Source organism: Salvelinus fontinalis, chromosome 39, assembly GCF_029448725.1.
Source record: "Salvelinus fontinalis isolate EN_2023a chromosome 39, ASM2944872v1, whole genome shotgun sequence".
Lineage (NCBI taxonomy): Eukaryota > Metazoa > Chordata > Actinopteri > Salmoniformes > Salmonidae > Salvelinus > Salvelinus fontinalis.
Genome location: NC_074703.1, coordinates 10,479,965 through 10,493,678, shown reverse-complemented (window position 1 = coordinate 10,493,678; position 13,714 = coordinate 10,479,965). Strand labels below are relative to the sequence as shown.

Genomic DNA, 13,714 nt, shown 5'->3' with positions numbered 1-13,714 from the left:
GGCGGTGTCAGAGGAAGGCCCTAAAAATTGTCAAAGACTCCAGCCACCCTAATCATAGACTGTTCTCTCTGCTACCGCACGGCAAGCGGTACCAGAGTCTATTTGCACCCCCCCATACGCTGCTGCTACTCTCTGTTATTATCTATGCATAGGCACTGTAATAACCCTACTGTACCTGCATGTAAATAATTACCTCAATTACCTCGACACCGGTGCCCCTGCACATTGACACATTGACTCTGTACCGGTACCCCCTGTATATAGCCCGCTATTGTTATATTGGGTGAGATTTAGACCTTCAATGTCTCTGGTCCACAATCCAGTCCAGTTGGTGGCGGTAATGCACTTTAAAATTGGTTGCCAACCGCGATATAAATTCCACAGAAGAAGAAGAAGAAGAACCACGCCTTCTGCACCATTCACTTTTCTTTTCTTCCCGCACAGCAACCGTTATTTATTCGTGCTGTGTTGAAAGACGTAGAAAATAGTTTTCTATTTAGATTTAGCAGAAACGCCTAGCTGTAAACATGGGGGTAACCAGATTAACGCGTCATATGTTTTTATGGAGTATGGCAATTATTTACATGTTTGCTTTTGCATCCCTCTATGTCCAGATACCAGGTAAAACAACATTTTACTTGCGTCAATTTGTTAATTGTAATCTAAGGAACTTGATTATTGGTTGACTGTTGATGATAATGGAAATGCATTCAGCTCTGCATCTTTGAATCGGGTGGATCCCACTTTTTCCAAATGTTTAGCTCGCTTCCTCATATTCCAACTGTTGCGATTCTGACGATGCACTGATTGTAGTTGCGTCTGTTCGGTAAAGTACACCGGGGATTGCAAATATAAAATACTGTCATACGAAGTAGCCTGATATGTCTATAGGATGAAATGACTACTTTCTGAGCTAGCCGGTGTTGTTGGACTGATCGGGCGAGCTAATGACAACTTCCACGTGCTAAGCTATTTCGCTACATTCATTGCCTTTGCTACACTGTTACAACTCATTCGCTGTCACTATTGTCTAGGCCTAGAAAAGGAATGTATTTTGATTGAATATTCAGTTTCAGATACTTTACATACACAGATCTATATTGCTGTGTTCGTATTTATTTATAAACATTAACTAGCTGTATACGTGAACGACTTGTTATAGAATGGCCCCTACACGTACTAAGGGAAATCATAACGTAGGGGAGACTTAGCCTAGTAAGAACCATCCTGATCTCGCGAGCTCGCAAGTTCGTACGAAGCTAGGGCAGGCTGGCTTTATGAAGGAGAATGAGGTAGGTTGGCAGCGATAGAAGTGATGTGGCCTTTCATGCCATGGCCACGTCCTGACAGCACTGGACGTTATTGGACAGATGCCTGTTTAGATATTTGCTTGGGGCAAGTGGATGTTTTCTTTGCACGATCGCTGTCGTTGCATTTTTTTATGCCTATATCTGTCTTTGAGGTTTAGGATTTCCCTCCAGAATGTGTACACGTCAGTCCAGTATTCGAGCTTGGCTCAGACCCCTAACAGTATACAATCGATCTAACTTGTAGTATCATTTTCATTTTTTCCCAGTCTAAATACAAACTTGTAGTCATGTTAATTTGCCATCACTGTCAGTACACCACTTTACTTTATCATGCAACCATCTTATTATGCAAATTATATGAGAAATGTACCAAGGTAAAATGTGTTTTATATTGAATATTGGGTTGCTATTTGGTTTTGTCTCCTCAATAGCTATTGAACCAACCATTCCATTATTCTGAAAATGAGATTCTGAATCGGGGGAGGATTGACAAAAATCCACTGCTTATTCTTATTAAGGACATTTTGATTTTCTTTATGGGGGATTTAAATCTTCAATAGCTTTTCTACGCAAAGCACGCTGACTATGAAAATGGTTTATTCATAATCAGGGGAGCTGATTATACGCTATAGAAGATAGTGTAAGAGCTCTCTTCAATAGCTCTTACACAAAGTGTGCCATGACTATGAAATTGATATATTCAGAATCAGGGGAGGATGGACAATTTTTTTTTTTTTTTCTATAGATGTATTTGTTTATTTACGTTTAGTCTTCAAAACCTCTTTCTGTTAAAGAACAGGTTGTTGAGGTGGGAGGAGGGGGTTTAATGGACTGTCCCATTCACTCTAGCTGCTTCACCGCATGGAGTGATTAGGTCCACCTGCTAATCAACTCAGCATTTAGAGAGAGAGTGTGTGTGTGTGTGTGTGTGTGTGTGTGTCAGTCAATGATATTTATCCTTGGAATCCTTCACAGCTCGCTCATCTATTCGGTGCGGTATTGTAGTCGGCTGTTCCTGTGTGGAACATTCCATGGATTTCACCACTATTGTAAACAACACTACACCTTGTATTCCAAAACGCCTGAAACCGACATCCTACGCAGGATTTCTGACTAGACAGCGTCAAATTGTAATCATCATATACTCCCGCTGATGTCGGTTTCAGGCGTTTTGGAATACAAGGCGTATTGTTTGTACTTTTCTTTACACAAACAAACATGTATTTTTGTCCATCCTCCCCCGTTTTAAGCAATAAAATCCGAGAAGGTGTGGTATATGGCCAGTATACCACGGCTAATGGCTGTGCCTTGCACGACGCATTGCGGAGTGCCTGCATACAGCCCTTAGTCGTGGTATATTGGTCATATACCACATATACCCCTTATTGCTATTATAAACTGGTTACCAATGTAATTAGAATATTAAGAGAAAAAAAGTCATACACGTGGTATACGGTCCGATATACCATGGCTTTTTAGCCAATCAGCATTCAGGGCTCACACCGCCTAGTTTATAATGTAGAATTGATCATTTTCATAGTCATGGAACACTTTGTTTAAGAGCTATTGAAGATTGAAATCGTATTATAAAACAATTCAAAGTGTGGATTTTTCTCCATCCACCCATGATTTAGATAAAACTATCTTCATAGTCATGGCATGCTTGGCTCAATAGCTATTGAGGAGAGAATCAAATATCCAACACAAAACACATTTTACCAAGTGCAAAATATGTGTGTGTCCATTACTTGCAATCCACTCCATAGTCAATTTACAGTCAGGCAGCCGGTGTGCTAACTGAAATAACACATCTCATTTGACAAGTGCTGGCAAGATGAGATGCATTGAACATGAATGAGTCATCATTGCACAGTTCAGTGTTTGTTTTACTTTATTGCTCTGCTTCTAGTCCCAAATGTGAGCATGCATCCAGTTGGTCCACTCTGTGTGCCAGGTATGTCGTAGAGCCACTTCTCGTCTCTCAGCTTCACCAGTCGTCTCAAGTGTACACTAGATTCCAATGAACTGTAGTAAGACTAGTTATATGCGTTCAGTTTTTGAATTAAAAAGTTATGCCATGCATAATGCCACATTCCAATCAGTTGATCACGATCTTGGCTCAACTCGTAAGCAATGTTATGGTAATGTAATAATATGCTGAAATAGTGAGATGTTCAAATTTCTGAACTCCCTTATTTCATATGTTCTCTTTGACTGAATAAGCATACATCACAGATTAAAAACAAGTGTCTCGTTTTCACATACGTGACCTTTGACCTATTTAGCAGGGTACCATAAACCCACTTACTGTAAGTATATGAACATGACCTCTATTCACTAACCCCATTCTCAATAAACACAACCCCACCCCCCCCCCCTCTGTTTTGTTTATCCATCCATGCTCTTTGTCTCTGTGGCCAGGTCTCTATGGCAATGAGGGGGTCCTGCCTGTGCGCCTGGTGGAGCCCCGTGTGGACGGCTCCAGGCCAGTGTTGGAGCAGATACATGCCCACCCCTCCCTGCTGTGGCTGGGGCCCTGGCTGGGTCTGGACCTGGACGCCCAGCAGGCAATGGAGCTGCTCTGCCTGGTGGGGGCTCTCTTAGCCCTGGGAGCAGCCCTAGTGGAGCCCCTCCGAGACAGCCTGGTGTTCTTCTGCCTCTGGGCCCTCTACCTCTCCCTCTGTCAGGTCGGTGGGTGGGGGTGGTTGTCTGTCTGCCATTGGTTTGGTTAGATACTGTACATTAAATATATGATACAGTAAATGAATCAACATCTTTTTCTCTTGACAGGTGGGTCAAGACTTTCTGCGTTTTCAGTGGTAAGTGACCTGTTCTCTGACTTCTCGTATGGGCTGAATTGATAGAGCGTAACATAGGCTGCAAATCTCAGACTTTGAAACTAAAAGTATTTTGTTTACTAAAGTGTTATTGCTGAAGGCAAAATCTACTGGGTCTGTGTGACGTCATTTTGTTATCACTAATGGGTTTTACTGCAAGAGCATTAGTGTCAGACAATAAACTGCTATTGGAACCATTTACCAGTAAAATTCACGATCCACTCTTCATAATTCTGCGTTGATTACAAACTACAGTACACTGCACCGGTTGTCAACTTGAGAATAGAACGGATGTTGAAAGTGTTTGTGCATCTTAGACATCATGCATATTCTATAGGGGTAAGCGGACTTTGCATTGAAGGACATCTGTCACACATGTAATATGGTTTTAGAGTTATGGACTTTTAGCTAAGCTTGGAGATGTGCTAGAATCGCAACACATTTACTTCTGATATCTGTTTGTAGCAAAGCAAGATGGTGTAAGGCCAGGGCCGGCTGCCCATTAGGCAGGATTTGGCGGCCGCCTAACGCGGCAGATTGACGAGGGCGGCCTTTTCTGAGCTAAACTGACCAAGACGTACCTCCGACAACACATCAAACCTCACATAATTCTGCCCAAAAACGATGACAATTTCTCTCAAACAGTGGCATATGGGAGTTTTAGGTGAACGCTGATGCCGCCCTGTGATAAGCAGTGCCCACTTTGTCAAAGGCAGGGTTGCAGAATATTTTGCTGGTCCATTCCCAGCGTGCCACTCCAGGGTGTTGTTGGAGAGATGCAACCACCAACATCACGTAGCAGATATAGCCTATGGTAGAAAGAGTATGCAGCCTTTTCTGTAGCCTACAGGCTGGAGATAAAATGTACGCCAATGTAATCTGAGACAGACACTTTTTACATCATGCACGTTTCTCCAATTGGCTTAATGTAAATGGCGCCCAATCAAATGAAAAATGCGCTGACAAGTTAGCGAACACCATATCCCCTCCAAAAAAATGTCACAGGAATCAGGACAAATTAAAGACCTGAAAAGTATGTATTTTTCAGCATCTGGAAAATACGTATTTTTCTACCTCTGATATAGGCGTATTATATTGCGCAATTTCTTTTTGTCTCGCCTAGAGCGTCAGAACGGCCAGGACTGGGCCTGTGTAAGGCAGTGGTTTTCACAGCAACAGCAATTGCATGGAGTGGTAAATAGATAATAAATAGTTGCCTGGTTGTGTTTTTATGAGTAGTGGGTGTGTCTGAACTGTTTATAGTTAGGTGGTTATCCCCTAAGGCACACCATGTGGTTCCGCATGAAGAGAATGCCAACCTACAACCAGTTTTAAGATGCACAGCTACCAATATGTTTTGCCATCTCAGTGCCTCTGGCTCTAATTGGCATTGCTTCTACTAGGCTAACTGATTTCCTGAAAGGCAGTCATTGGATTTGAAGCTCAGTGAATATTTACTGTATTCCACTGTTTTGAGCAGGAATTTCATGTAGCTATTGATTTTAATACGTTTCAACTTTGTAATTTCTTTGAGACCTGAGACTTTGGGTTGTTGGAGGGATTTCAGTGCCCTATACCTTATAGTTATGATGCGAGTTGGGATTGGATTATTGGATTATTAATGTCTCATTTGATTCCCTCCTATAGGGACAGCCTGCTGTTGGAGGCGGGCTTCCTGACCGTGCTCATCGCGCCGCTCAACCTCCTGCGGTGCTCGACGTTCCGTCAGCATGACGGCGTGACCTTCTGGCTGGCGCGCTGGCTCCTGTTCCGTCTCACCTTTGGCTCCGGGGTCGCCAAGCTGGCCAGCCACTGCCCCAGCTGGTGGGGGCTCACTGGTGAGACGGGGGCGGGGGGGGGGACTTCTTATGACACACAACTGTACTGTTCAATGTATACTGAACAAAAATATAAACGCAACAATTTCAATTAGTTTACTGAGTTACAGTTTATACAAGGAAATCAGTTGATTTAAATAAATTCATTAGGCCCTATGGATTTCACATGACTCAGCAATGGGTGGTCCTGGGAGGGCATAGGGGAGTGTGAGGGAACTTGGGAACCAGGTCCACCCACTGGGGAGTGTGAGGGGAAAAATGATGTATTCACCTTATTTGTTTGAGATTAATAGTGGACAATACATTACTTGAAAGGTCCTATTAATGTTATGGTTTTTATGGTCTCCACTCTAGCTCTGCAGGTAGTCTGGGTGTTGGGCACATGGGTTTTTACTAGAGATAGCTTGAAGCTGACAATTGATTGATGTCTCGGTGATAAAAACCAAACAGCCACATTCCAGTCTATGATTAGTGGTGCATGTGAGACATATGTCTCAGGTCTAACTGGGCCTGCATTCTATAGATAGAGAGACCCTGAAGGAATACAGCAAACATTTCAGTGTTTCTCTTCCTTGCATCTGGGAAACTTGACCTGGAGGAGTAGAATACCCCCCCCCCCCCCCTCCCCCCGCAGTTTTAGGTTTGGTATTTAAAGAACTGGTATTCTCTGTATGATTCAATCACTCGGTCCGACAGTCAGGACTGTTTGGATTGACGGCTTCATTATTGCAATAATTAAGCAATATTGAATAAAGATGATTGTTTGAGGAAATGACCGTCTCTCTCACTTGAATAGAATTTTCACCACAGGAGCCAGGCCCAGCCAGTCGGAGTGAGTTTTTCCCCACAAAAGGGCTTTATTACACACAGAAATACTCCTCAGTTTCAGCTGTCCGGGTGGCTGGTCTCAGACGACCCTGCTTGTGAAGAAGCCAGATATGGAGGTCCTGGGCGGGTGTGGTTACACGTGGTCTGCAGTTGTGAGGTCAGATGGAGTACTGCCAAGTTCTCTAAAATGACATTGGAGGTGGCTTATGGTAGAAAAATTAACAAATTCTCGGCAACAGCTCTGGAGGTCTTCTTTTGTCCCCAGTACAATGTGCACCTGTGTAATGATCATACTGTTTAATCAGCTTCTTGATATGCCACGCCTGTCAGGTGGATGGATTATCTTGGCAAAGGAGAAATGCTCACTAACAGGGATGTAAACAAAATTGTGCACATAATTAGGTAGGAAACATTTTGTGTGTCTGGAAAATGTCTGGGATCTTTTATTTGAGCTCATGAAACATGGGACCAAGACTTTACATATTGCGTTTATATTTTTGTTGAGTATAGCTTCGGGACCGCAACTAAATGAGAGTCTGTTGCGACATTGGGCTGAAATTGGGACTCCTGATCCCAGTGTCCCAGTGTCAGACCAGTGTTAGTTGCGGTCCAGAAGCTATGTTCAATGGTACGAGAAATGTAATGTGCTGTACAAAGACTGGTTGAGTAATGATAACATTGGCTATGATTGTACATTGTGCATCATGTAAGGGGTATGTACCTCACCTAGCGGCAGTATGCTCATTAGCTTCCATGATGATGATAATGATGATGCCTGGACCCTCACTACACATCAGTGTTCAGGAAAGGTGTCAGATATTAGCAAGAAGTAAAACATGTGATCTCAAAAAAGGTGTGAGGTGCAGTGTTATGGGTCAATCTTTACTCATCCATGTCTCATACCCTCTGTCACCCCCTCCCTCTTCCCAGCGGTGAACCACATGTTTGAGGCCCAGGGCATCCCCCTGCCATTGTCCTGGTTCATCCAGCAGCTGCCAGACTGGTACCTGAAGCTGGGGACTGTCGGTCTGTTGGTGACAGAGATCGCTGTGCCCCCCCTCTACTTCGCCCCCATCCGCCACCTCAGACTGACAGCCTTCTACATTCAGGTGTGTGTGTGGCTACACCAGCAGCTGCTAAACATGAGCATGTAAAATGTCTGAGAAAGGATTGAACACACTGAAATATAGGCTTCTAGTTTTCCACCCTCCGCCTAAATCGCTATCAAGTGTTGAGGTCTGGTTGAGAGAGGAGAGGTTCAGAAAGACACCTGAATAAACACCTACCTACAGTACAATTGACCTAGTCTGTTATCATCCAGGGAATCGCCAGACTCCGATGCTGCTATAAGGCTCTAGACTGTGTCTGTGTGTGACTTTTGTATGTTTGACGGTGAATTATTGACACCCAATGTCTAAGGGATTTTGAATGTTGCAGGATTGCGACCGCAATGTAATTTGCATGATGCCTTTATGTAACTATATCTACTGTACCTACTTCTCTCTGTAACTGATAACCAGGCAACATACCAGGTGAAGTTGATGCTCTTGGGGAACTATGGCTTCCTGCCCTTCCTCTCCCTGGCTCTGACTTTCTCCCTGTTGGACGACGACCATATCAGCTACTGGCTGGGCCACGGCAAGAAGAAGAGAACCAAGAGTATGACCTCACTGCTCTACTTATGCAACCTCACAGCTCACATTTAACACCAGAGTAGACGTTCAGGCCAGCTTTCTCCCTAATACAGCATTATCCACACCCAGTATGGTGTTTAAGCTGGTGGAAGGTACTATAAAACACAAAGGCTGTTACAGTAATTATTGACATTACACAGTGAGGGGTGCATTGCTGAGTGCATGCCAGCAGAACACTGGTTCAGTTCTGATGGGTGTCCTTGTGTCTCGATGGCAGGGAGAGGGAAAAAGAGGGGGTTATTGTTTCATTCCCGGGCAGAGTGGTCTGATCTGGCAGGATGTCAGGTGTTGTCCTGTTTAAACAAAAGACATCACAGAAGTACTTAACTGCATTTAACATTCCTAATGTCCTAATGGGTAACCCCTTAACTTAATTTACAAAATACATTTTTAGTAGCTGGACAAAAACAAATGATGGGCTCTGTTTGTGATACTAAGACTACCTAATCTAATGAAGTTTTTTTTTTTTTTTTGCAGCCTGGCCCCAAACCGTAATGTCATTGCTGGTTGTACTGGCTGTATTTGCTGTCATCATCTATGGAACTAAACTGCTCTTCACACTGGAGATCGACTGGGATGCCAAGTCTATAACCTCCAAAACCGGTAGGTTATCATCTATATACAGTGCATTCGGAAAGTATTCAGACCCCTTAACCTTTTCCAGATTTTGTTACGTTACAGCCTTATTCTATTTTAATTGCTCAATCTAAACACAATACCCCATAATGACAAAGCAAAAATAGGTTTTTAGATTTTTTTTGTGCAAATGTATAATAAATAAAAAAGATAACCTACTTATGTAACTGTGTTCATCAAGGATCACTCAGCACTAAGGTCTGTTCATATTTGTCTCGATCCTGACTATTCTCCCAGTCCCTCCTGATGAAAAACATCTCCACAGCATGATGCTGCCACCACTACCATGCTTCACCTTAGGGATGGTGACAGGTTTCCAACAGACGTGACTCTTGGCATTCAGGCCAAAGAGTTCAATCTTGGTTTCATCAGAACAGAGAATCTTGTTTTTCATGGTCTGAGAGTCCTTTGGTGCCTTTTGGCAAACTCCAAGCGGGCTGTCATGTGCCTTTTACTGAGGAGTGGCTTTTGTCTCGCCACTCTACCATAAAGGCCTGATTGGTGGAGTGCTGCAGAGATGGTTGTCCTTCTGGAAGGTTCTCCCATCTCCACAGATGAACTCTGGAGCTCTGTCAGAGTGACCATCTGGTTCTTGGTCTCGTCACTGACCAAGGCCCTTCTCCACCAATTGCTCAGTTTGGCCGGGCGGCCAGCTCTAGGAAGAGTCTTGGTGGTTCCAAACTTTTTCCATTTAAGAAGGATGGAGGCCACTGTGTTCTTGGGGACCTTCAATGCTGCAGACATTTTTTTTGGTGCCCTTCCCAAAATCTGTGCCTTGTCTCGGAGCTCTACAGACAATTCCTTCGACCTCATGGCTTGGTTTTTACTCTGACATGCACTGTCAACAGTGTGACAGGTGTGTGCCTTTCCAAATAAAGTTGTAGAAACATCTCAAGGATGATTCATGGAAACAGGATGCACTTGAGCTTAATTTCGAGTCTCATAGGAAAGGGTCTGAATACTTACGTAAGTAAGGTATTTTTTTTTCTTTTCTACATTTGCAAAACAAAACAAAAAACTGTTTTCGCTTTGTCATTATGGGGTATTGTGTGTAGATTGCGGAGGAGTTTTTATTTATTTAATCCATTTTAGAATAAGGCTGCAATGTAACAAAATAAGGAAAAGGTCAAGGGGTCTGAATACTTTCCGAAGGCACTATAAAACAGTATACCTAGTGACCCGGTAGGTTAGCATCTATATATTACGGTATACCTAGTGACCCAGTAGTGTTTCTCGATTTTATTTCCTGTAGGATGTCAATCATTGATACATTATGTTCATGGTTAAGTGATTTTCATGTATTTGTCCTGTTTTGTAGCCTTCACCCAGCAGCAGTTTGGCAATTGGTTGAAGCTTGTGACAGGACCCACTATCTGGGTAGGAGTTCTCTCTCTCACCTGGGAGGTGGTGGCAGCCATGCTTGGGTGAGTAGGCCTATTTCATACTAAAACTGTATCTGGAATAAAGTTTGTGATTCAAAGACTGTGGTAGATCTAGTTCATATCTAGTTCCATTTTGTTGCATTTGCTGACCCCAGAACAGTGGTCTGCCCCAATGCAGTGTGAGTCATTCTTGTTTTGTGTTAATGTCCACTGATCTCAGATCTGTGTTTACTCCCACTAGGTGTGTGTGTGTTAGAGGGTGCCTCTGGAAGCTCTGGGGCCTCGTCCAATGGGCTGTCTTTGCCTCAGCTGCAGTCGCTGTGTTTGCTATCAGTGTGGTGAGTCACACCTGTCAATCACACAGGGAGTCTTCTGATTGGTTAACTTTTTCTTTCGTACTTGCATTCATCTACTGAGTAAAACCCATCTAATTACCTTAAGTCAGTGTTTTGTGTAATAGTGAATCACTTTAATGAAGACGGCATACATCTACCTAATTGGTCTGTTGGAGTTACTATTGGTCTAGTAGATAGCACTGTTAATAAGATTCTCTCTGATTGGTCATGGTGTTTTCCTCATCCCCAGGTGCCCTACTCGTCCATGGAACAGGTGTACAGCAGTAAGATCCTACCGGAGGTGAGACAAGCCTACAAGCTAGTGGAGCGCTACAGACTGGTCAGTGCCTACAGCCTGGACAGCAGGATGACAGGGGTGGACGGGAGGTCAGAGGTCATCCTAGAGGGCAGCATGGACAAGAACACCTGGACGGTAAGAGAGCGGGGACCAAAATAATAGTTATGGATGAAAAGTTTTCAGTTTATTTATTTCTTTCTCATTTCAAAATGTTAGATATGGAATGTCCTCAATCACGTTATCTTCCTCAACTACTTGACTTTTATAAAGTTAAACAATCGTATATAGTTCTGCAAAAGGTGTATCGTGTGTTTCAATGAACCTTTCCCCATTGGCCCTCTTAGGAGATAGAGTTCATGTACAAGCCGGGGAACGTGGGCGTGGCCCCTCCAGTGGTGGCCCCCCACCAGCCACGGTTAGACTGGCAGATGAGCCAGGCAGCCCAGGGACTGGCCAAACAGAGCCCCTGGTTCACAAGCCTAGTGCACTGCCTACTGCAGGGCAATAAGGATGGTATGTACTACCCTCTGGGATAATGACTTTTATTTTTCAATTATAGTATAGAGCACATACGTCTTTGTTTTAATGAGGAAAGCACAAGTTGCATCTGGCAGGCTTCTTGTATTTTGGCTCTTGTTGGGTGGTTTAGGCCTGTGGTCTTTTCTAGGATCAGCCCCCCCCCCCCCTGCCTATTTAATCTTATTGATTATGATCTTAAAGGAAAAACTAATCCTAGATCAGTACTCCTACTCTAAAACGCTTTATGAATACGGGCCCAGAAATTCAGTGGTATGCGCCTGACGTGTAAAACCGCTAGTCAGTGTGAGTGGGCAGGATTTACTCACACATTGTAGATCATTAACCTTCCAACAAAGAAGATATATATCAGCAACACTCAGATGACCACATACCTACATGCTGCACTACGTTGCTCACACATGACTCTTTATCTCTCCCTGTGTCCCAGTGGTGAGACTGATCCAGACAGACTCAGCCCAATACCCATTCAGCCAGGCCCCCCCGGTCTACCTCCGAGCCAGCCTCTACCGGTACTGGTTCACCCAGACCACACAGGACGGGTGAGCAGCCTACGACATCCACTACAACAGTGGGTGTGCTGGGGAGAGTGTTAATGGGTTAGCCTGTGGATTTATTAGATTATTCATTCATAAAATCAGTTAAGATATACACGTGAACTTAAATATTCGCTATATTAAGTAATGTTATTCACAGAATGCCCACAAAATGTACAGTGTGGTATACTTACAGTATGCTAATCGTCAGAATTCGTTAAAGCCACTTGATACAGGTATTCAACCAGACACAAATAAAATAATTTTCTTATGGTATTGAGTGGTGTATTGGTTGTCTTCCTTGTCAGGTCTGGTCCTAATGAGTGGTGGAGGAGAGACTATGCAGAGGAGTTCTATCCTGCAGTGCAGCTGGGTGGCCCTACTCTGGAGGCCAGGCTCAGCCAGCACGGACTCAAGGTAGCTAAGCCTTTTTGCTCAACTGGGTGACGTTGTAACTTTGTATTGTGCTAATAATATCAGACTGTGGCTTGTGGTGATTGCCCCTCAATTTCAGATGTGGTGCTGTATTGGCTATATGGATTTCACGCTCTCCTTTGCGCTTTCATCTGTCACATGGCGTGTGTGTATGTGGTGTGTGTTGTATGGCCAGGTGTACCAAATCTGATTTCTCAGACACGCATACCAACAACACTCACACTCCTACGAGTCTTTGTTGTGTATGTACATGTGCTTACATATTATCTTATGTGCAGGAGAAGTTCCCGATCCAGCCCAGTCCTGACTCTCCTCTGGCCCAGGTTCTGAGGCACGTGCGGGGCCACGTTCAAACTCTACCCGGCCACCTGGTGCTCTGGTCCCTCCTGGCCACTGTCGCCACCATCTGGCTCCTCAGAACCCTGCTCTCTGGGGTCCTGGGGGGCCGAAAGGCTAAACCCTCCCCAGCCGAACCCAAGGCCAAGAAGGCTAAGGACCAGCCAGCAGAGAAGAGTGCCTCGGCCTCCAGTCACAAAGCAGAGAGGGAGAACTCTGAGGAGAGTAGACGGGATGCTGACAAGAGCCCTAAGAAGAGGAAGTGATGTGGGACTGCTGCCATGGGACTTCCTGTTACGTTCTTGTTGTTGCCCCTTGTCTCGGAATGGCGGAGAGAAGGGGTGTTACCTACATGTAAATCTCAGGTGTTTCTACAGTAACTGCCAATCCGACCAGCTCTGTGACTCGGAGACCACCACTGTGGCCTTGTATTCAGTCAGTTCTCATCTGTCTCACACACACACACACAAAAACACACGCATATACTGTACATACACAAGCAAAAACGTCTATTTTCTCTGTGCCTCCTTGCGTCACCATATTCTCAGGTCCGCCTATGGATGAGTCTTCAGACATGCCAACGGATGAGTCCCTGACATTACAGTACAGTGGTGCTTTGCCATGTTCTTCAGGGAACACTTGATCTGAATTCTGGGAATGCATTCATACATTTTAACGGTTGTTGTCCAACAGTTGTTTAATCTTTAATATG

At 44.1% G+C, this 13,714-nt stretch overlaps 1 protein-coding gene across 1 annotated transcript; it reads left to right on the top strand.

The window, feature by feature from the left end:
* Window positions 1-400: 400 nt before the first annotated feature.
* Window positions 401-13,480, top strand: LOC129838440 (lipase maturation factor 2-like). Its single transcript, XM_055905389.1, has 14 exons — window positions 401-621; window positions 3,732-3,997; window positions 4,101-4,129; window positions 5,795-5,985; window positions 7,744-7,922; window positions 8,334-8,472; window positions 8,985-9,110; window positions 10,462-10,567; window positions 10,767-10,863; window positions 11,111-11,293; window positions 11,503-11,671; window positions 12,126-12,237; window positions 12,540-12,648; window positions 12,945-13,480. Exons 1-14 carry the CDS (start codon window positions 528-530, stop codon window positions 13,266-13,268), a joined length of 2,124 nt encoding a protein of 707 aa, XP_055761364.1. The 5' UTR covers window positions 401-527; the 3' UTR covers window positions 13,269-13,480.
* The last annotated feature ends 234 nt before the right edge of the window (window positions 13,481-13,714 follow it).